The 21,861-nt window shown below is 35.9% G+C and overlaps 1 protein-coding gene across 10 annotated transcripts in view; it reads right to left on the reverse strand.

Annotated features, from left to right (window-relative positions):
- The window catches only part of mask (multiple ankyrin repeats single KH domain), a 93,649-nt gene that overhangs the window by 21,082 nt on the left and 50,706 nt on the right, over positions 1 to 21,861 (reverse strand). For 9 of the 10 annotated variants that reach the window (XM_089639489.1, XM_089639493.1, XM_089639488.1 and 6 more), the window contains 12 exons: positions 21,336 to 21,490; positions 19,401 to 19,576; positions 18,756 to 18,888; positions 16,731 to 17,060; positions 13,951 to 14,486; positions 13,198 to 13,383; positions 12,483 to 12,605; positions 11,224 to 11,373; positions 10,558 to 10,714; positions 4,723 to 4,930; positions 3,161 to 3,435; positions 364 to 555 (listed from right to left, as the gene is read on the reverse strand). In XM_089639489.1, coding sequence (XP_089495615.1) covers positions 364 to 555; positions 3,161 to 3,435; positions 4,723 to 4,930; positions 10,558 to 10,714; positions 11,224 to 11,373; positions 12,483 to 12,605; positions 13,198 to 13,383; positions 13,951 to 14,486; positions 16,731 to 17,060; positions 18,756 to 18,888; positions 19,401 to 19,576; positions 21,336 to 21,490 — 2,621 coding nt within the window. The remainder of the gene's footprint in view (positions 1 to 363; positions 556 to 3,160; positions 3,436 to 4,722; positions 4,931 to 10,557; positions 10,715 to 11,223; positions 11,374 to 12,482; positions 12,606 to 13,197; positions 13,384 to 13,950; positions 14,487 to 16,730; positions 17,061 to 18,755; positions 18,889 to 19,400; positions 19,577 to 21,335; positions 21,491 to 21,861) is intronic. The other variant, XM_089639484.1, reaches the window with a different exon arrangement.

The raw sequence follows: 21,861 nt of genomic DNA on the forward strand, positions 1-21,861 counted from the left end.
TTGCGACACATCACTTTGAACGCACATTTGACGTTGTATTTTAACAAGTTCATTAATGTACAACTACCGCCCTCTAGTGAAAAAAAAAACATTTTGACAGTTTGCGGAATTTTCGCTGTCATATAACAAACTCCAGGATACTCCAGGAGAGGTTGCACATATGTTCTGTATAGTTTTAACATCATGTCCGGTGTCAGGTCTAGAAAGGTTTTCCTGATTAAATATGTTATTGAATTTGCTCTTTGACAATCCCAGCAATATGCGGTCCCCATTTCAAGTCTTGTGATATGGTAACTCCTAGGTCTTGTTGTAACGTCACTGCTTTTAGAGGTGTTCCATTGAGAATTAGGGAAGTATCCCTACCTGATGAGCTTGCAACTGCGGGTGTACCTTCCTCACCGTGTCCTCCATGGCGGAGACAGGTGGTGGAGCGGCGGTGAGGGCTGGCGGAGGAGGGGCAGTGGGTGCGGGGAGTGCCGGGGGGTGGGGCAGGGGAGCCAGGCTCAGAGGCGGACTGCCACTGCTGCCGTTGCTGCTGCTGTTGGTGCTCACCCACTAGAATAATAAACCTCAGGTTAAAATTTATATAGTGAACTGAAATTGTGATGGATTCCAACGGATTCATTAACAGATTAATTTTAAAATAATTTAAGAATAAAATGAATATGTTAGATTGAGGGCAAAATTGTAACAGTAATAAGTTAAATGTTCCTTCCTTCATCAGTTAGAGTAGACACCACCAACTTATTCAAAATTGAATATAATAACATAAATACCTTCAATAACATAACAGAATATATTTATATAATAACATATAATACTCAAAATAGAATATAATACAAAACAGAACATAACATGTATAACAAAAAAGAATGGATGTGTGTATGTTAAATGGTTTATGAAATAATTAAAAAATTTAAAAAAAACTGATATAAATTATAATACAATAATTGCCATTCAGGATAGTCATTAATACTTTTTACGATTTATGTAGAAAATGTTTGGCTTTTCCGGAAACTATAGAACATATTATATCGGGATGTTCTGTATTAGCACCGTCCGAGTATACATTTAGGCATAATCAAGTTTTAAAAATAATTCACCTAAGTTTGGTAGTTAAACATAACTTAATAGGGAATTCTCGTGCATTTTGTAAATAATTTATTTCAATAAAGATAATTATTTTATTATGTGCCTCTTTTTTTTCTTTTTTTTTAAATGCATTTTCAATTTTTTGTAGTTGTTTTAAAAATTGCGTGCTATTTCGGCTCTGAAAACGGTCATGCGCCATTTTGACCGCTACGTCACAAGTGCTACGTCACACCTTTGCCGCTGCCCGTGCCATCGGTTTGCAGGATCTACTCGGGCCGGTCAACAGTGACGTCATCGTTCGCCCTTGAACGCTTGATCAATCACCGGGTGTTTTTAGCTGCATTGAAATATTTCGTTCGCCCCTGTTTTTAAAGTCATTATGACTTTAATAAATGATTTTTGAAAATTATAAAAACTATGTATTCTTGTGTCTGAAGTGTTTCTACATGTGAATAATTAATAATAAGTGATTTTTTGGTGTGAAGAGAATTCCCTATTGACTGCCGTAATAGAATATGAACCAAATTCATTTCTAATGAATTTTGTAAAATATATTATGATAAAACTATACTAACAGACCGAACGATTAATCATAATAGACCCGATATAGTTTTACATGATAAAATTAAAAAAATAACTTATATCGTTGATGTCGCTATTCCAAATTCCTGTAATATTCAAAAATCTGTTAATGAAAAAATAAGAAAATACACAGATTTAGGAAATGAGATAAAAAGAATTTGCCATTCTCAGACAATAAAAATATTACCATTCGTTATTTCGGCTACTGGAATTATACCTAGCTCTCTCATTCTCTCAAAATTTATGTGTATTAGATCAATCAAAAAAATTATATATAAAAATGCAAAAATCAGTCATTTTAAATACATGTAGGATTGCGAAAGATTTTTTAAATATTTATGTTGAGGGATCAGTAGGATTTATAGGCCCTGTTAGGAGTTCTACCGAGCCGAACCCTCTGATATGAAGATATCTGGAGTCGGTGAATTATTTTCCCATTTGATCTCTGGTGAGTTGACGTGTTGTTCTTGTATTGTTTTGTATTTATTTTGCTTATTTAATGCACTTGCATAATGTGGATTGACTAGATGATCATTTGTGGAAGAGTGTGTGGAAGGATTTAACCCGGACATAAAGTCGGAAACTGTTAAAAAAAGAAAAAAAGAAGTAATAAGCTTTTACATAACGTATGATATTTTTTTTTATTTTTTTTTTATAGTGAATACCTCACAAGAGTCCCAACTGCTCCCGTCTGGAGCCAGTGAGACTATGGCATCCCCAATTGGGGGATGTTGTGAGGCTGAAGGTAAGTGGGGAAGGGAAAGAGGAAGGTGGGGAAGTACCTGGCTATTCAGATCTAGTCACTAAACACGGCTAAAGCCATTTGGAGCAACGTTTCAATTCTGAATGGTGGTCTTACACCAGGGCGATACTGGTAGTATCTTCCACTCTGGAACGTGCCGCAAATATACTATATATTATTTTAATTAATTAATTGTGAAATAACACAAATTAATCAAATAAAATTTATTTGCGCACGCCGGGTTCGAACCCGCGACCTTTGGAATGGCAGTCCAATGCGTTACCACTGGACTATGCCGGCCGTCGATATATAATAATAATAGAGATACGGGAGTATATTAATACTACTTAAGTAAATAGTTCACACAAACATAACTGAGTGTTAGATTTAGTATAAAATTTTTACATCGGTAGTTATTGAAGAGGTATGTTATTGAAGCTGTCTTGTATCTCCATTCCGTGCAGTTGATCACATCTATAATGTTTATAGGTAAAATGATCGTAAACAAAATGATCATATACAAAATGATCGTAGTCAAATGATCGTAAGCAAAAAGATCATGAGCAAATCATAAGCAAAATGATCAGAGCCAAATAATAGTGTCAGTGTGGCATGTTAAAGTAAAAAGATTTGATGTATGTATATTGATATTATGTCTAGGTAAGATTTGTGGAGCAGCTTTCGGAATCTTGCTGCCAGAGTCAAACAATCATGTCACCATAATAAAAGGAAAAATAAACCAACCGTTGAGTGTTGCTTAGAGGCGCGGTTGCTGACCTCAGAGGCAGCAGCTGCTGACGCAGACAGTTTAGCCGCAAACGTTCCTTGCTGGACTGGCTGCTGGCTGCCCGTCTGTTGCTGTGGGGTAGTGGGTGTCAGCTGCTGTTGCTGCTGCTGCTGTTGGCGGCCAGACGCCATGATGGCAGAGGTATAGGACATGGTGGTCTTGGTGGAGCCAGCCTGTGGTGCGGGCGTGCTGCTTGGGGGAGGGGCCGTGGCCGATGCGGCTCGCTTTTCAGCTACAAAGATGAGAGAGCTTATATGATAATTGGTTGAAAGTGACAAAAAATGCATGCATTCTGAAGTCTACTTGAAATTACAACCATCAAGATTTTTTTTACTGATTATTGTAAAAGCTTCACAAAAGTTTGGTTTATTGATTTGAGTTTCTTTGCCAGTATTTCACTTTTTTTTTATTTCATGCTTCAATGGACTTATTATGTGTGGTTTAACCACTCAGAACATTAGAACGTCAAAAGACGTAAATATGATAATAGCGGTCAAGAGATTAGAACGTCTTTTCACGTAAACGCGCGAAATTTTACAAAAATTGATTTATTTCCATTACTAGTATACGGATTGCCATGATTTAAAAAACAGAGTATCGATAATGAATAACGCTACGCGTCTGTATTCAAGAATATCTATGGAACGTAGAGGTGCATTATCTAAGCCGATTGAAACTGTCAAGATGTTCGTTAATAATTTATTGCGTTTCTAAATAATTTATTAAAAATATTTTAGTTTGGACGGTTAATATTTTGAGGTGACTTATAGTTTTTAAATATATTTCTTCAATATATAAATTGTTATTCCTTTATGCTACTCAGAAAAAAGTACATTTTTCAAGGCTTTGAAATAATGGTAAGCGATTTTTACATATTTTTGACGTTTTCATAAAATGTATATTTAGAAACGCAAATATTTACGTATAACAACACAATGCGATAGTGGATTTCATAATCTTTCCAAAACATTTTTTAGAATGAGGCTACGTTTCTCAAAACGTGAGTTATGAAGATTTTAGTAAAACTCGTAAATAACACAAAAATTATCACATTCTGACAGTTCTCAAAGGGACACATAATAAATAAAATTCTATGTCTGAGAGGTTAACTGTATAATTGGAATGACAGTTCAAATTAAGAAGAGAGAAGGTACCTATGGGCTCATTGACATCAAGATATTAAAAATCAATGGATACGGTTTGTTTTGTTGACTTTGAGCTGAATTTTTTTTTTCTATTTTTAAACCAAAGCCCCAAACCACCCTGCATAAAGTTCTTTTATTTTGTCTAGGACAGAATGATAGACTTCATGGGTCTGAGGTTGGAGATTATGTCTATGATGAATGCACAATGTAAAATAGCATGTTCTAGAGTATTTTCCATTCTAACCTTCATACCAGTTTGTACTTTAAATATATTATACTATATATCGTAACTGTAAATTAATATAAGTGAAATAACAAAACACCTTATGAAAACAATGAATAAAAAGTATTTATTTTAATCCGCTTCTTCTTACCTTGGGCAATCAGTCTTGGCGCGGTTGCTGCCCTCACCGTGTGGTGCGGCAGGGGGAAGTGCTGAAGGGGAGCCACGGTCTTGGGAGGCACCACGGGGGGCAGGGGGTTGGTGCTCCCCACCACAGGCTTGGTGGCAGCACCAGCCAGCGACAGAAGGCCGGGCACCTTCCCCGTAAGGTGCACAGACAGTTTGGTCTTTGCATTCACCTGGTAAAACAATTATTTTATAAGTAGCTGGTTTGAATACTAAATGAGATGGTACCCCAAGGCCGACTTATTTGTAATCAAAGAAATAATGTGGTACAGTAGAACCTCGTTAATTCGAAATCCAGCGGACATCAAAAATCAAATTTCGAATTAACGAATTCCCACGTAATTCGAAATTTTATGAAAAAAAAAAAAAAAAACGCCGAAAATCGATTTTCTCGGCCGCCTCTTCAAATCCGGGTGGTATTTTAGTTGTAAATTCGTATTAATACCAATTATTTCTTTATTTTCGCGGTCGATTACAGTAGCGGCCGGCCCTGTAAATTCAGATATTCGCAATAAATTCGTAAAAATGCTATATATTTACGCGTAAATCGAGATTTTGCTGCCGATTTCGGTCGCGGCCTACCCTTTAAATTGAGATATTCGTAAAAATACGATATATTTCCGCGTAAATCGAGATTTCGCGGTAATTTTCCGTCGCGGTCTACCCTTTAAATTGAGATATTCGTAAAAATACGATATATTTCCGCGTAAATCGAGATTTCGCGGTAATTTTCTGTCACGGCCGGCCCTTTATTTCAAATATCTGAATTTGAATTCGTAAAAATACGATATATTTCCGCGTAAAACGAGAATTCGCGGCCGAATTCCCCGCGCGGCCGGCTCTTCAAATTCAGATATTCGAAATAAATTCGTAAAAAATATGAAATATTTCCGCGTAAATCGAATTTTGTCGGCAGTTTTTTGTCGCGGCCGGCCTTTTAAGTTCAGATATTTGAAGTAAATTCGTAAAAATATGTCATATTTCGGCATGGATCGAAATTTTTCGGCCGATTTCCGTCGCGCCGTATTTTTTCAACGCGGATATTCGAAGTAAAGATAGTAAAAATACGATATATTTACGCGTAAATCGAAATTACGCGGCCGAGTTTCGTCGCGGCCGACCCTTTAAATGCAGATATTTGGCGTAAATTCGTAAAACTACGACATATCGCACCTCCGGTGCTAAACTGTCACTTATGCAAGTTTTGTCAAAATTGATCTGAGTATGAGAAAAAATAACTAATGTACCTCTTTACTTGGTGTGTCATCGTCGCTTGTGTAGTGCGTATAATTTCCGCGTGAGGGCAGTTATGTCGTTATGGTTTTGGTGCAAATCTAACCTCCACTGGGAGAAACAACGTTTGATTGGTTAGTTGCGCGCGGCACCCCGCACGAGTAGCAGTCTCCTGAAGCTACAACGCCACTAAGGTAATTGTGACAATTCATTTTTATGATTTTGGAGCAATAACAACACTTAAGTTTGTTGTGACATTTTTTTCTTGAAATAATAAAGATACTTGTGTACGTAGTGACATTGTTACCCCAATCCTTATGTTTTATGGTATAAAGTTTTCGTTCGATTAACAATTGTGACAATGTTACATGACAGGTTCAAGTTACATCAGGAAGAAAAAAAAATAAGTAGACTTGAAAAAGACATATGAAAAAGTGTCATGAACCTGACACCAACACAATTGTTTTCATCTATGACTTACAAGCAGTGTTACCCTGTCCTGTTGGCAAATCAAGCTCTTTTTACTACAAATCGAGACTAAATTGTTATAATTTCACAATGTCTATACCAAAAAAGAAAGAAACAACCTGTTATTTTTGGCACGAAGGCTTGGGCAATAGAGGAGCCATAGAAATAGGATCGTGTGTGTATAAATACCTGGAGCAGATTGCACTTGAAAGTCATGGCTGCGATATAATTCTTTACTCGGACAATTGCTGTGGCCAACAAAAGAACATGTTTATGTTTGCGATGTACTATTATGCAGTCAGTAAGTTTGACATTAATTCCATTCAACATAACTTTTTGATTCGAGGTCATACGCAAAACGAAGGCGACGTAGAGCATTCGGTTATTGAAAAAGCTGTAACAAGAGCAAAAAATGCTGGATCTATTTATGTACCCGACCAATACATGTCACTGATTCGTGGGGCGAAGAAGACTGGTAAACCATTTGTGGTAAAAGAAATGAATTACGATGATTTCTTTGATTTGAAGTCACTTGAGGAAAACATGAAGTTCAATATAGCAAAAAATTTAAATGGAGATGTAATCAAAACTGGTGATATTAAATGCATTAAATTCACAAAGAATTGTGAAAATTACCAATATCGAACAACTTACAAAACTGAAAACTGGGAGGAAGCAAAAGCTATAATTCAACCAAGAGGAAAAAAAATTCGCGGAAGTAGAGGCAACGCCCAAAGAATAGATGAAATTCCCTTCAAGCAAGCATATACTTCAAAAATACCAATTACAGAACGCAAAAAGCGTGATTTATTGCAATTAGTGGAGGCAAATATCATACTAAGATACTATGAAAGATTCTACAATGATCTCATTTCATTTTTTGTACTTCTAACATTCTATAAAGTCACATTTCCACTTGCAAGGAAAACAAGTTTATTGAAACCGCAGTGTTAAAGACTCCCTGATTTTCATGGGAATGTGACAATAAATTAAAGGTTTTTGATTTTTTAAGAGTACCCAATTAGTACAAAATTAATGCTAATTAAAATAATAAGTAAAAGAAATTGTATTTGTTTGATACTGTTGTTAATTCCGTAATTATAGTATTTAAATAGGTACAATACGTGACCAATGACTGATTTAATATGAAACGTCGCTGAAAACCGTTCGTAAAATGGTAAGAAGACTGAGATTAAAAAGTCTGATTAATATGTAGTAAAGTTCTATATGTAGAATTAAGAAAGTTTGTTATACTGCTTTGATTTTTTAATTAATAAAACTTTAGAAAAGTATGATATCGTGTTTTGATTGTTATGACACAATTGCCTGGTAAATTGTTTTCTAGTGCCATAACGTCACTTCTGGGAGGGTTGTAAATTTAAAATGTTTATATTTTTTTATTACAAAGTTGTGAGACGTTTGCTTTTACTTTGATATGAAGTTTAAAGTTGTAGTTTAAATAATTACCAGTTCATTTTTTAGACAAGAAGAACTATACATCATAATAGGATGTCGAATTTTCAAACGCTTCTCCTGAAAAATTACATTATTTGCATAAGTGACAGTTTAGCACCGGAGGTGCGATATATCCGCGTAAAATGTATTTTCTCGGCCCTTTAACCTCGGATATTCGAAATAAATTTGAAAAAATACGACATTCCAGTGTAAATCGATTCAGATTTACAAAATAATAATACTAATTAGGACGATGTATAACCACGTAAAAATACAATTTTCGGCGTTTTACCGCCATGGCTGACTTTTAGATTCAGATTTACGAAATATTATGATTTATTTTCGCAAAAATCAAATTTTTTCGAATTACACGAACAAATTTTCGTGCGCGGACAAAAATAAATTTCGAATTACGAATTAACGAATTTCGAATTAAAAAAAATTTTGTATGAAAAAATTTTTCAGCGGAAATTTTTTTTGCGAAAATTTCGAATTACGCGTTTTTTCGAATTATCGGGGTTCGAATTAACGGGGTTCTACTGTAGTAAAAAAATCCTTGAGAAATCCATGGCCAATGGTGTTTTATTTTCTATTCGTAGGCATGTGTTTGAATTTTAATTCATATTTAGTAATGTGTACAAATTTGATGCTTTATAACTGCAGACTTTAATCATCTTATAATCTTTAAGCATCTATAATGCAACTGTCAAAAAATATATTTGAGTTTGAAATATTTTTAGAATTAATAATTTAGGACGACAAAAGAAAGAAGAAAAAATTACACATCAATCAGTTTGAAAATTGATTTAATATTATGTTAGGCTATTTATTTGAGTTTTATATAATTTATTTATTAAACTACGAGGGTGGGTCAATAAGTCCTTAGAAAAGCCGACAGGTGGCGCGACTAGTACTGTAAGCGGTTTGTTTTCATGCAGCGGCACTACCGATTCAGTATGCTGCGAAGTTTCAAGCAGATTGGTCGGGTTGTTGTGTGTTTCTCGTACATTTAAAAAATTTTTTTTGCTTGTTTACAAAAATGGAGAAAATTGAGTTTAGAGCTGTTATTAAACATTTTAATATAAAAGGGTTAACAGCAAAGGAAATAAAAAATGAGTTGGATTTAGTTCACGGCACATCTGCTCCTTCACTTGCAACTATTTATAACTGGTTAAATGAATTTAAACGTGGTCGTACATCAACAAAGGATGAACCACGCTCAGGACGTCCTGTAGAGGTGACTACACCAGAAATGATCAATAAAATCCACGATATGGTGTTAAGTGACCGAAGATTAAAGTTGAGTGAGATAATTGAGGTTGCAGGGATCTCAAAAGGAAGCGTCATTTCTATTTTACATGACAAATTGGGCATGAAAAAAATTTCTGCAAGATGGGTGCCGCGTTTGCTCACAGTCGACAATAAACGCAATAGGGTGGTGGCCTCTAAAGCCCTGTTGTCGCTCATGCAACGCAATCCGGATGAATTTTTTCGTCGCTTTGTGACTGTAGATGAAACATGGATACACCACTATACTCCCGAGACGAAAGAACAGTCAAAGCAGTGGATTGCGAAAGGCGAACCATGTCCAAAGAAGGCGAAAACCGTAAAATCAGCTGGTAAGGTTATGGCTACTGTATTTTGGGATGCACGTGGAATTATTTTCGTTGACTATTTGAAAAAAGGAAAAACAATAACAGGGGATTATTATGCATCTTTATTGGACCAGCTAAAAAACAAAATTGAAGAAAAACGGCCTCATTTAAACAGGAAAAAAATCCTCTTTCATCAGGACAATGCCCGTGTTCACACATGTTTACGATCAATGGCTAAAATTGAAGAATTGAAGTTCGAATTGGTCGACCACCCACCGTATTCGCCAGATTTAGCCCCCAGTGACTTTTTCCTTTTCCCAAACTTAAAAAAATGGCTAAGTGGACAACGTTTTTTTTCAAATGAAGAAGTCATCGATCGGACAAATGCTTATTTTGAGGACCTTCTGAAAACTTATTTTTCTGACGGTTTAAAAAAAATTGAGAAACGTCTAACCAAGTGTATTGAGCTCCAAGGAGATTATGTTGAGAAATAAAAAAAAAATACAAAAATACAAACTGTTTTAATGCTTTTTTCTAAGGACTTATTGACCCACCCTCGTATAAAACACATACCATTGCATACTTTTCTGTAGGCCTGTTCAAGATGTACAATTCCGTAGTACATTATTTTTATGTATCTTTTAAGGTTTAGCCAGCGTTAGCAATGTAAGCGCCCGAAAATAATTTTTAATAGTCACCCCATTCTCTTCTTTCTTGTAAGGTTGGTAATCTTAGTTCCTTGAGTCTATCTTCGTATCGTAGATCTTTCAGAGCTCTTGGTATTTTAGTGAAACGTCTCTGTACTCTCTCTAACAGATTTATATCCTTTGCGAAGTAAGGACTCCATATTTAGAAATCATATTCCAGGAGAGGTCGCACACATGTTTTATATATTTTTAACATCATGTCCGGTGTTAGGTCAAGGAAGGTTTTCCTGATTAGATATGTTAGTGAATTTGCTCTTTTCACAATTCTAGCGATGTGTGGTTTCCGTATTAGTTGGCGACGATAAGCTGAAATAAAAGTATGTAAGTAAAAAGGTTACTCACAGACAGCGTATGAGTCTTGTCCCACACCGAAGATGTGGCCACAAGGACTGGAAGCGGTTTGGAAGTGCGAGGGAGCATCTGCATAATGTCTACGTCGGGATCCCGGATCATTGTAGCTATCAGGACATGCGCTTGCTTCGTTGCTTCCGCTGAGCCCCTGGTGAATACAAAATATCATTAGCTATGAGATGTTAAAGGAACAAATGGTAACAGTCCCAGTGATGTTTGTGTAATAACACTGATATCTGTGAGGCACATAAAGGAAGAAAGTATGTAGACTGATTTTAGTAGAAATGAGACCATAATATTTGGATTATTTCTATAGCGCTGTTTTCGTACATGGTAAAACCATGTATGACAAAATTACAATTGAGGAAAATTGATGTGTAAAGTTTTTTGGACACACAAAAAGTCAGGATTGTCAGGAGAATATAATATGATATGAAAGTAGATGAAAGAAGAATTCGGAAATGAAGACACAAAACGAAGTGAATCAAACACTTGATTCAGGTCGTGTAAAGAGTTGGAATAATTGAAGAGTATGTACGAGTGAGGGAGTGGGACAAATAGCGTAATGGTTGAGTTTGTCGCATTCACGGAAAAAATAGTTTAGGCAAATTTGATATATTTTGAGGGGTTTCAAAAATCAGTTAGGCGATCACTCACTTGATAGTAATGGTCCTCTCGCCCTGGCCCTTGCTCTGCTTTTCCACCTCGATGTGTGCGCCGGTGGCAGCGCGGATGGCGTTGATGTTGCTGCCCGCACGTCCAATCACACGCGAGATAGCATGCAGCGGAACTGACACCTTCTTGCACCTGGAGGACAACAAACTGTTAGTAATAATTCTTTAAAAAAAAATTTAAAAAAACAATTTTAAAACCTGCATTATCTTTTATTTTCTATGATTCTTGTTACTTTAATTTTCTACTTATTTTCTTTTGAACCAATACAACTATAAATTCACTCTCTCTTCAGTTTTATAACTTAGGACGGGTTGTTTCGGAGAATTCATCAAATTTCAACGTTCATTTTTAAGTTCTGTGATAGTCCAATTCAATTTCTGTTATTATATCATTATAGGCAAGTTGCTTGAAAAAACTGAAATAACTGAAATAATCAAATGTAAATAAATAACTAAATATGTCATAGTTTTACGAATTCACACCAAATATATGAATTCAAAGGGTTAGCCGCGTTGGAATTTGGCTGCGAAATTTCGATTTACGTGTAAATATATGGCATATTTACGAATTTATTTCGAATATCTGAATTTCAAAGGGCGGCCACAATGGAAATCGGACGCGACATTTCAATTTACACAGAAATATATCCTATTTTTACTAAATTTACTCAGAATATCTGAGTTAAAAGATCCCGCACAACGGAAATCGGCCGCAAAATTTCGATTCAAGCGGGATTATTACGCAATTTGAAGGAGCGGCCGAGCAACTCGATTTTCAGTGTCTTTTTTAAATTTATTTTTCCTATAAAATTTCGAAATACGTTAGAATTCGTTAATTCGAAATTTGATTGTTGATGTCTGGTGGATTTCGAATTACCGAGGTTCTACTGTACTGGAAAGATAATATCCATTCTTTCTCAGCTACAAAGGTACACAACAATGAAACATTTAAAGTAAAAAGAGATTAATACATTGGTTTATACTTCTACAAAATTCAAATTAAAACACAAACAATATTCAAAATACGTAATATATATTGTGGTCTGAACCATGAAACCTACCATAAAATATTGGTTATTTTTGTGTACACTTGTGCAAAACAAAAACCTGGTGATACATTCCTTTCTTCAAGATATGTGTGGAAGATGAAAACATGTGTGAGGACAATTTTGAACAAATGTGCGGACTGCATGTGCAAACACCTTAGAGGAAACATGCTATAAATGAAGTAATGTTCCTTACCCTGGGTCAACGGAAGACACTTGGACACTGGACTTGCGAACCACTTCTTTCCAACCTTCTTCTCTCTTTCCGCTCTGTTTGGGGAGCTGAACTCTTGTTGCGTTTACTATGTCATTCTCATAGCTGAAACAATATGCATTTATTGTTACACATTTAGTTTTGTTAAAACAAAGTAAATGTGTATAAATATGTTTATCTTAAATACACCTACAGATGATTCAATTTCATCCTAAAGAAAAAATGTCGTACGGGATCCGAAAATAGGTGTGGCCAAAGATATTAGAAGAACGAGATATGCTATGTTGGCCGCCGGATATTAGGCGGAGTACTACCTAATTAGGGTACTTTGAATACTATCGGGACGTGTACGCACAGAAATCTGTTCTATGTATCAGTGCCAACTGAAACGATACGTCCTTAGCGTAAGCGAAAGTGAGCAGTAGTATTGGTGAACAAAACCGGCGACACTGGGCAAAACAATTCCACACAGTATGAATTGCTCATAGCACATCTCGTTCTTCTAATATCTTTGGGTGTGGCTCAAGGGGTCTCATCGTGGTGCCTTCCGACAAGTTTCCTGTGGCTAGGACGAATGAATTTGGATTGTCTAAAGACCCCACTACGCCGAAATAAAATCTTAAGCTTTTTAAAATGTTTTTTTTTTTACTTTTAAGCTGTTTTTTTAATAGTCTTTAGAGTTTTTTAGTTTACTTACTGGTAGGAAACAATGTTTTGGCATTTCTTTCCCTTGCAATTGGGGGAAGTAAACAGGCTTTCATTTCCAGTTGCTTCAAAGTCTTCCCTGTCGGCCGGGTGTCTGCTAGATTCAAAGATGATGCCCTTCCGGTGCACGCTGAGGTTGCCCTTCAACTTGCTCATCTTCAGATCTTCATCCTCTCTACTGGAACAAATTTAAAAATGGGTTGAGTAAACAATTTCGTAAAATTTTCATAATAACAATTACATACATATGTAAAAAATAAAAGATAATGGGTATGTGTGACATTCGTAAATTTATTACTTAAAACAAATGCATACATAATGGGGGCATGAAATATTTTCCCACTGTGGCATTTAATTTAAACATTTATAATAAAATATGCAGTAAATTGTCAGGAAGAATGAGAGAGAGAGAGAGAGAGAGAGAGAGAGAGAGAGAGAGAGAAAGCTTCATTTAAAAAGTTATGTTGTTCATGCTTAGCCTTTTTTGTGTGATTAAAACTTCCATATTCAATCAGAATAAAGCTTTTTGAAGAGTCTAATTGACCATCATCAACATTAGCAATATGGGCAAAGCACCCAGTGAGGTACACGTTATCAAACTATGTTTGAAAATAGGTAATGTTATTGAATCAATAATAAAAATAAAGTAATGTAAATTAGAATTTTCAAACTAAATGTGTTTTAACATATCAAAAAGGCCATTATTGTAAGTTACCACAAAAAATACATGAAATGGGTGGCTTACTTTTCTCTCTTTTCACTCTTGTTTTCGGTCAAAGCCAACTCAGCGGCTAGCTTGACCAGTTTATCTGCTTGCTTGGCTCGCTTGTTGATGTCATCGACAGGTGCGTACGTAACAGGCGCCACATTCTCCTTTTCCTGCTTGTTCACCTTGACGCTCTCTACCTGGACACTTGTCAGCGCCACGGGTTTCTCCACCTTTATAAGACCCAACTTGGGTTTGATCACTTCGGGTTGTTTGATGGCAGAGGCGACAGGTGAGGTTGTGACGGGTGAGATTGCTTTTTTCTTCTTCTTGTTCTTGGTCTTGTCTTGCGCCTTCACGTCGCTGGAGGAACAGGAGCCTTGGGAGTTAGCATCGATGCCGGAATCGCCTTCTTCCTTGTCGTGGGGAGCGGGAGAAGGGGAGGGGTTAGCAGCCCCCTTTGCACCCACTCGGCTGACCACCACTTCTTCTCGGTCACTGTCTTCTTCTTCCGCCTCATTTTTCTCGCTGTATTCATTCACTTCATTCTCCTCGTGGAATTTGCGCTTTTCCTCCTGGGAAGAGAGTAAAAAAATAGTCACATTTAATATTTATATCATTACTATAATTACAATAGATCTTTAGTATGAGCAATCCCCAAATAGTCTTGCAGACTTTTTGTGAATTTAACCCTCAATAATTCTGAATGAAAATACAAAAATAGATAAAATTTACAGCTTGAGCTTGAAAATAAACAATGTATGTGTTTGATTGAATTGTAACTTGGAAGGGTGGTAATCAAAAGCACATTAAACCACCCCATCAAAAGTTATTTTTATTGAAACTGCACACCAACTGAATTCATTTTTTTGCAAACTTATCCAGAATTTATTGATGTAGTAAAAGTGACATAATACAATACAAATTTATTTTAAGTTTTTTCAACAAATTTTTAGAAATAAATAAAAAAAAACTATTTACATAAAAATTAATATTTTGTTATGGCAGCTAGGAGGGAAGGCCTTCGAAGTTAGCTGCCTTAATTTGTGGCGGCTCGTAGGGAATGTTAAGAGTATAACTTAAAAGAATAACATAATCCGCTCTTTAATAGATGACGCGACTTAAAATATTTTGGGTAAAATACTTTTTGCAAGTAACGCTTTTTTTAAATATTAAGATGAATTATTTGTTTGCGTCTGTAGATATACAATATGAATAAATAGTTTCGTCCACACACAAACTCAATTCTTTTATGAAAGGCATACAAATACAACATTGTATCTGTGATTCATTCCAATATTGTATTTGTATGCCTTTCTAGAAAGAATTGAGTTTGATACTGACAAAACTATCAATTCATATTCATATTGCGTATATGCTAACAAATAATTCATATTCATCTTCATATTAAGCATTAATTTTGAAATGTGTTTTTTCCTAAACTAATTAAATTATCGCCATCTATGAGAGAGCAGATTATGAATTCTTTTAAGTATACCCTTAACTGTAACAAAAACACATGAGTAAACCATCATAATATTTGAGTTTTGTGAAAATCCCATTGAAGTTTTTTCACTATACAAGTACAGTAAAACAACTGTCCCATGAAGAAAATAATAACAGATTATATATTGATTAGAACTTTGAAATTTGATAAATTATTCAAATTTTGTGAAACAACTCATCCTTAATCTGTTTATATAATATTAAAAAATATAAAAAAAGTGGGTGTGTCAAGCCTACGCAAGACAGAAGTGAAACTTCTAGTTTCAGCTGATGCTTGGCGTGGCGCAGTTCGCTGGTGTCTGAGAGAGAGGAAAGAAGAGAAGAGAGAGAACGTTCGTGAGCGGCTCCCCCACCTCAACAAGGTTTCACTTCAAAAATGCCACAGCCGAGAATCGAACCTCGCTTAACTGATTGAAAGCCAACCACGCTGAGCACCAACTGTAAGCAAAGCCGCATAAATTGATTATATTATGTAGGTTCTGAAAATATGAGAGCTTGTTATGTTTTATAATGTTACCTACATCACACCCAAAATATAATATATTTTTAAAAATAATGTACAATGTACAGAAATAGAATCCCACACAAGATCGCGTAGTGCGCTCTAGCGAACGGATATTTTATCAGAGGGAGATAGTTTTAATTTTTTTTTCTGTAAATTATTACATATTATCAAAATAAATAAATTAATTAAATAAATGTAATACAATTATCATAATATACGGATTAGATAATAATTTTAATCCAACACAATAACGCAAAGCGCGCTCTAGCGGAGTAATGTTTTATCACAGTGAGATAAGTGTTTTTATTATTTTGCAATATTATTTTCTTTTAAAAAATGTTCTGACCTACTAAAAAATAAGATATTGAATGAAAAAGGCGTTAAAAACAAAAAAATAATGTGCGATGGCCGAGAATCGAACTCGGATCAACTGCTTGGAAGGCATCTATGCTGACCATTACACCACCAACGCCAGTTGTCGGGATGAGCTAAGAAGCATTTATATGTTACTTCAAAACTTTGACTAGATCAAATGAACTTTAATCGGTGGTCCCGCATTTTCGTTTCGGTCATGAGTCGGTTTTACTCCGGTCCTCGAAATTGCATGACGCGCGTAAAGAAGTTTCACTTCAAAAAGAAGAATATCTGTGGCGGGCAACACGGATTCGATTTTTATACAAATCTACTGTTTTATTCCGAGAATAGGAGGAAGATTTCCTCTTATTCTCGCCTTACCTTTAAAATAACCTTTCACTTAAGGTATCTCATTACAAATTGCAATATTCAACAATGAATAGATTTTACTTACATTCAGGTTCACCTTCTTCTCTAGCTTCTTCTTCTTCTTTCTCTCCCGTCGGCGTGCGGCCGCCAACCTCTTGGTCTCCTCTCGGGACCTCTCCTGGTCCAGCTCCTCCAGGAGGATGGAGGCGTTCTTGTTGGCGCGCGCCGCCTGTGTCTCCTTGGCCGCGCGGATGGCGCGCACACACTCGTGGCACTTCTCCAGCAGCTCCTTGTCCGACAGCGTGCAGATGTAGCGGGTCATCTCCTGGTCGGACGGGAACTGCGTCACCACGCCTACCATCCACTTGACGGTCTTGACGTGGCCCTTCCGGAATGCGGCCATGAGACACGATACCTGAAAATTAACAAACCCGTTGATATATATTTTTTATACAAATTTTGAGAGTTCCAACTTTACGTAGGTTGTGAGGCTTAAGGGAGTGGAAAAGGGATGGAGAAAGAGAAGAGGAAGGTTGGGAAGTACGCGGCTATTCAGATTTGGTCACAAAACACGGTCACTTCAAACAATATTTTGATTCAGAATGGTGGTCTCTCACAAGGGCAATACTGAGAGTGTTTACCACTCTGAATGTCTGAAATGTCGTTGGTTATTATTCGGCCGCCCCAGCATATAACCAAAAATATATCGATGCCAGAAAGGCAAAAGGGCGTAAGTGACAATTTAGTAAACAAAAAAAACATACAGTTTTGATTATACAAAAAATCTAATCAAAACTATTTTGACTAAATTGTCGCTTACACCCTTTTGCCTTTCCGTAGTCGATATGTATACATAATATAAAAGAAAATATTGAGCGAATAGTCTTCATATGAGGGTAGAAGTAAAAATATGTTTGGGATCAGTGTTTTAGCACTACAGTATAACCTCGTTTTTACGTGCCCGGAATTCACGTTTTCCCGGCAATTGCGTGTAATTTTTTCAGTCCCGATGTATTTCAGTACATTTAATACCCGCATTTACGTTTTTTTTCCCGCGATTTACGTCGGAAATATTCAAAATATGCGAGTTACGCGCGCTTGACAATGATTGGGTCGTGACATTCGAACAGCGTAAGGTGATTGGAGGGAATACTCCGTGTTTTTAAAAGGCGTACGGTGATTGGTTAACGAGCGACGCTGTGATTGGCCCGAGTTTGGCGCACAATAAGGTGATTGGTCCATTGGTTGCCATCTTTTCTTTTGGTATTGTGTAATGTGTTTGTGTTTTGAATTATTCTGTCATCAGTCTTACAAGCTACTAGTTCGCGGTTTATTATTTAATATTGCTTTCGGTTGGATATTACCCAAGAAAATGTCCAGTGTGGTGTTATAGAAGGCTGGGAAAGAATTTCAGACCAACCCCTGGAGGATTATGACATCAGACTTGGTGGAAGTTGATGACATTGTTGACTGTCATTTAACACCAGCAGACTTGTCTGCTGAAGAACTGTCTGATGAAGAAGAGGGTGATATTCCAACAAAAGAAGAAGCAATGAGGTTCATCGAGGGTTTAAAAACCTACTTTACAAGCTGTGCTGATATTCAAGATGACATTTTGAAATCTTTATATAGTCTTGAAAGAGAATTACATAACAAAAAAACCAAAATGCAACAAACTAATATACAAGTTTTTTTAATAAAAAATAAATAAAATTGAATGTTGTTTTTAATAAAACGTTATTTTTTTAGAAACAAACTTTAAATGTTCTTTTTTTTCAAACCCCCCTTTTACATTTTCCCTCCAATTAGGTTTTTTTTTTCAGTCCCTTTAAAAAACGTAAAATAGGGGTTATACTGTATATTTTTTTCAGTATTTCAAATTCAGTATTGTTTTCATTGCTACAAAAGCATTCCAGGAAAATTATGCCTGTCTGGTACACTCCAAAGTGTAGTTAGAAGTGCTAGAATTTGCGATGTTTTCAAATGAATATTTTGTTATTTCCTCAATAACTATAATAGTCTTTTTTTAATTTTTAATTTAGTATTTTGCTTGAAATAAGCCAGAATTTTGATGCGTTATTGTTATCTGTAATTAATATAGATAATTAACCTTTCTATTATCTTGAGAGTCAATGTCAGCCCCAGCATTGTAGAGCATCTCCACTACACTGAGGTGGCCTCCGTTAGCTGCTAACCAGAGGGGGGAATTTCCTTTCTTGTTCTTCACTTCAACTGCGGCACCCCTGCAATTAACAATAAGACATGACTAATGAGGATTTTTAATTCAATGGAAATACAATCTTGAAAAATATATAAAAGATATGCGCGACCTCTTCTGGAATATGCTTTCAAAATATGGAGTCCATATTTTGCCAAGGATATAAAAATAATAAAAATAAAAAAGAAAAAAAGAAAGGGGTGACATTATAGGTCCTGGCATCCAAGAAATCTTCACCACCAACAAAAATTTAATCTCCGTGCTTAAATTTAACTTCTTTACAAATAGAGAAGTGGAAGCATGGAATAAACATCCACAACAATGTCACTGATGATGCTGCTAACGAAAATCAATTTAAGGCTCAATTGGATTCTTATTTGGAGAGAAAGGATTAACATATTTTTAAATTGAACATAACTCAATCAGTTCTAAACTTATTGTGAAATCAGAAATGAGCGCATCAGCAGAATGGAGCCTGCTCATTAAATAATAATAATCAATACAATCTTCACAAGCTTACAAAGAAATCAGTCTTACCTCTGCAGGAGTAGTTCCACGAATCTAGAGTGTCCTTTATCCGCGGCGATGGTGAGGGCTGTGTCCCTTGAGGAGGGCACCGGAGTGGCGTTCACATCCGCTCCCTTCTCCATGAGGACCCGCCCCACCTCCACATAGCCACCTGACGCTGCTTCCATTAGAGGGGTAAGTCCAGTCTAATGAATATAAAAAACACATCTAATTATTTACAGGAATGTAAATCAGAAAGCCTCAATTTAATTACGAGATTGGAATAGAAAGAGCCATTTCTTAAAATTTTTGTGAAAAATATTGTAGTTGAAAATAGAAAATCTTTCGTGTGTTGGTCACGGGTATGAAAATATTCATAAATATAAAATTCAAAATCCACAGGACATTAAAAACCAAATTTCGAATTAACAAATGCGCAAATAATTCAAAATTTTAAGAAAACACAAATTGCCTAAAATGGAGTTCCTCAGCCGCCCCTTCAATTTCAGGTAGGCCATTTAAAGAAAATTCGTAGTAAATCGAATTTTCACGGCTGATTGCCATTACAAGTACAATATATTTCCGCATAAATCTAAATTTCGCCTCCGAGTGGGCTCTTCAATTTCAATATTCTACCTACATTTGTAAAAATACAACATATTTTTTCCAGGGAAATCAAATTTTCGCAGCCGATTAACCAAGCACAGGCCGGCCCTTCTAATTCAGATATTTTATTTTAATTAGTAAAAATTCCAGTGTAAATCGAAAAATATCACAGCATTTTACTGCCTCTGCTGTCTTGTCAGATTTAGATTTACATTATGTTTTACATATTTTTGCAAAAATCTAATTTTTCTCAACTACCCCACAAAAATTCATGCGCGGACCAAAATATATATCGAAATAAGAATTAACAAATTTTGAATTAGAGATACAAAATAAACTTTTTGGACAAAATTTGAAATTACATCTTTGTTTGTTTTATCTGGTTCAGAATTTGGGATTATTTTGAGGTTAGAATTAACAGGGTCTACTGTAAAACTTTCATTTCACTCTTGTAAAGTGAATTTGCAACTTTGATTATATTTAACCTTTTGAACGCGTTAATTTGCTCCGTTTTATCTATACCCGTACGCGGTACATATTTTCAAATACCTATGCACGCAATTAAATGTCAAATTATAGCATTCTGGCATGATTTATTGGACTATATAGACAGAACAGATTATTCTCCACAATATGATAACAAATCCTCGTGTGTCAACACTCTTAGATGTTTATAAAAACAAAAACATCAAATTTCATACAAAGACGTACCGTATATTTTGAATGTGGTCCCGCCATTCACTCGGCGTCATAAATAAACCACTCTCGGTGTGTGTGTGTACTTAGGCCACTGTGTTTATAGACACAAGTGGGACACCATGATCACTTATCATTCTTAGTTATGAAAAGTTGTGAATGACAAACTAGTACTAACGCCATCCGTTGACAAAAATGTAAACTAAAGGACTAAAAGGCGCGAAGAGGCGCACTTGGTTATCGATCTTTTTTTATGAAATACAATTTTATTTTTGAGAAATTCTTGTAGATGTCAGCATCGTGATAGTTCTACAAATGTCCAAGTGAGCAAGAAATACATTTATGACGAAAGAGAGCGGGAATATCGGCCGTCAAAGTTGCCGTATCAACTGTTGATACAGCCGCGTGTGAGTATAGACTTTTTGCCGTAACAACAGTTGATACGGCCGCGTGCAAAGATTTAATAACAATGAGTCTTCAAATAGATAAGACAGCATAAATAGTAATGTAAATAGTGTCTTTTATAAGTTATAAACAATTATTGAAAACTTCTTATTAGAAACAAGATAAAGCGACACATCAGGTACATATTAACTACGAGGCAGATGAATAGAGATTCATTATGATTGGAAGGGTAAGGGGCGTGCTATGCGTGTGTTTTACCTTGGCTCGATGTTCCACGTTGGCCTTTCGATCTAGGAGGAGGCTGACCACCTCGTGGCGGCCCTGGAAGCAGGCCAACGTCAGGGCCGTGTTCCGGTTGGTTTCAATCTGGGCGTTGATGTCCGAGCCCATGTCGAGGAGGAGTCTCACCGCGGCTGGGGAAATTAAAACACTATTAAATTACTCTTGTCCTTGACATTTAATTTAAAATTTGATATTCGCTCAAAAGAGGCTTATTGAAAGGTTTTATAGAAAAGAAGTTTTGACACTGAAATCTGAAAAGATTTCAAGATTGAAGGCCTTTGCGATAGACTTCCAGAAGAAAGGTAAAAGTATTCTAGATGGAGACTACTTCAGAGGGACATATGGGACAAGTAATCACGGATTCTGAATTTGCAAAAGATAAATTCTCATTCTTATCAACTTGCTCATTTCTACCGAAATTTCCTATATAAACGCCGACATTGATCTATGTATATGGGAAAGCGTATACACAGTGAAATCTCAATTGATGGTTTCTCGAATA

Source organism: Hesperophylax consimilis, chromosome 14, assembly GCF_061612785.1.
Source record: "Hesperophylax consimilis isolate HC1 chromosome 14, BYU_Hcon_1.0, whole genome shotgun sequence".
Lineage (NCBI taxonomy): Eukaryota > Metazoa > Arthropoda > Insecta > Trichoptera > Limnephilidae > Hesperophylax > Hesperophylax consimilis.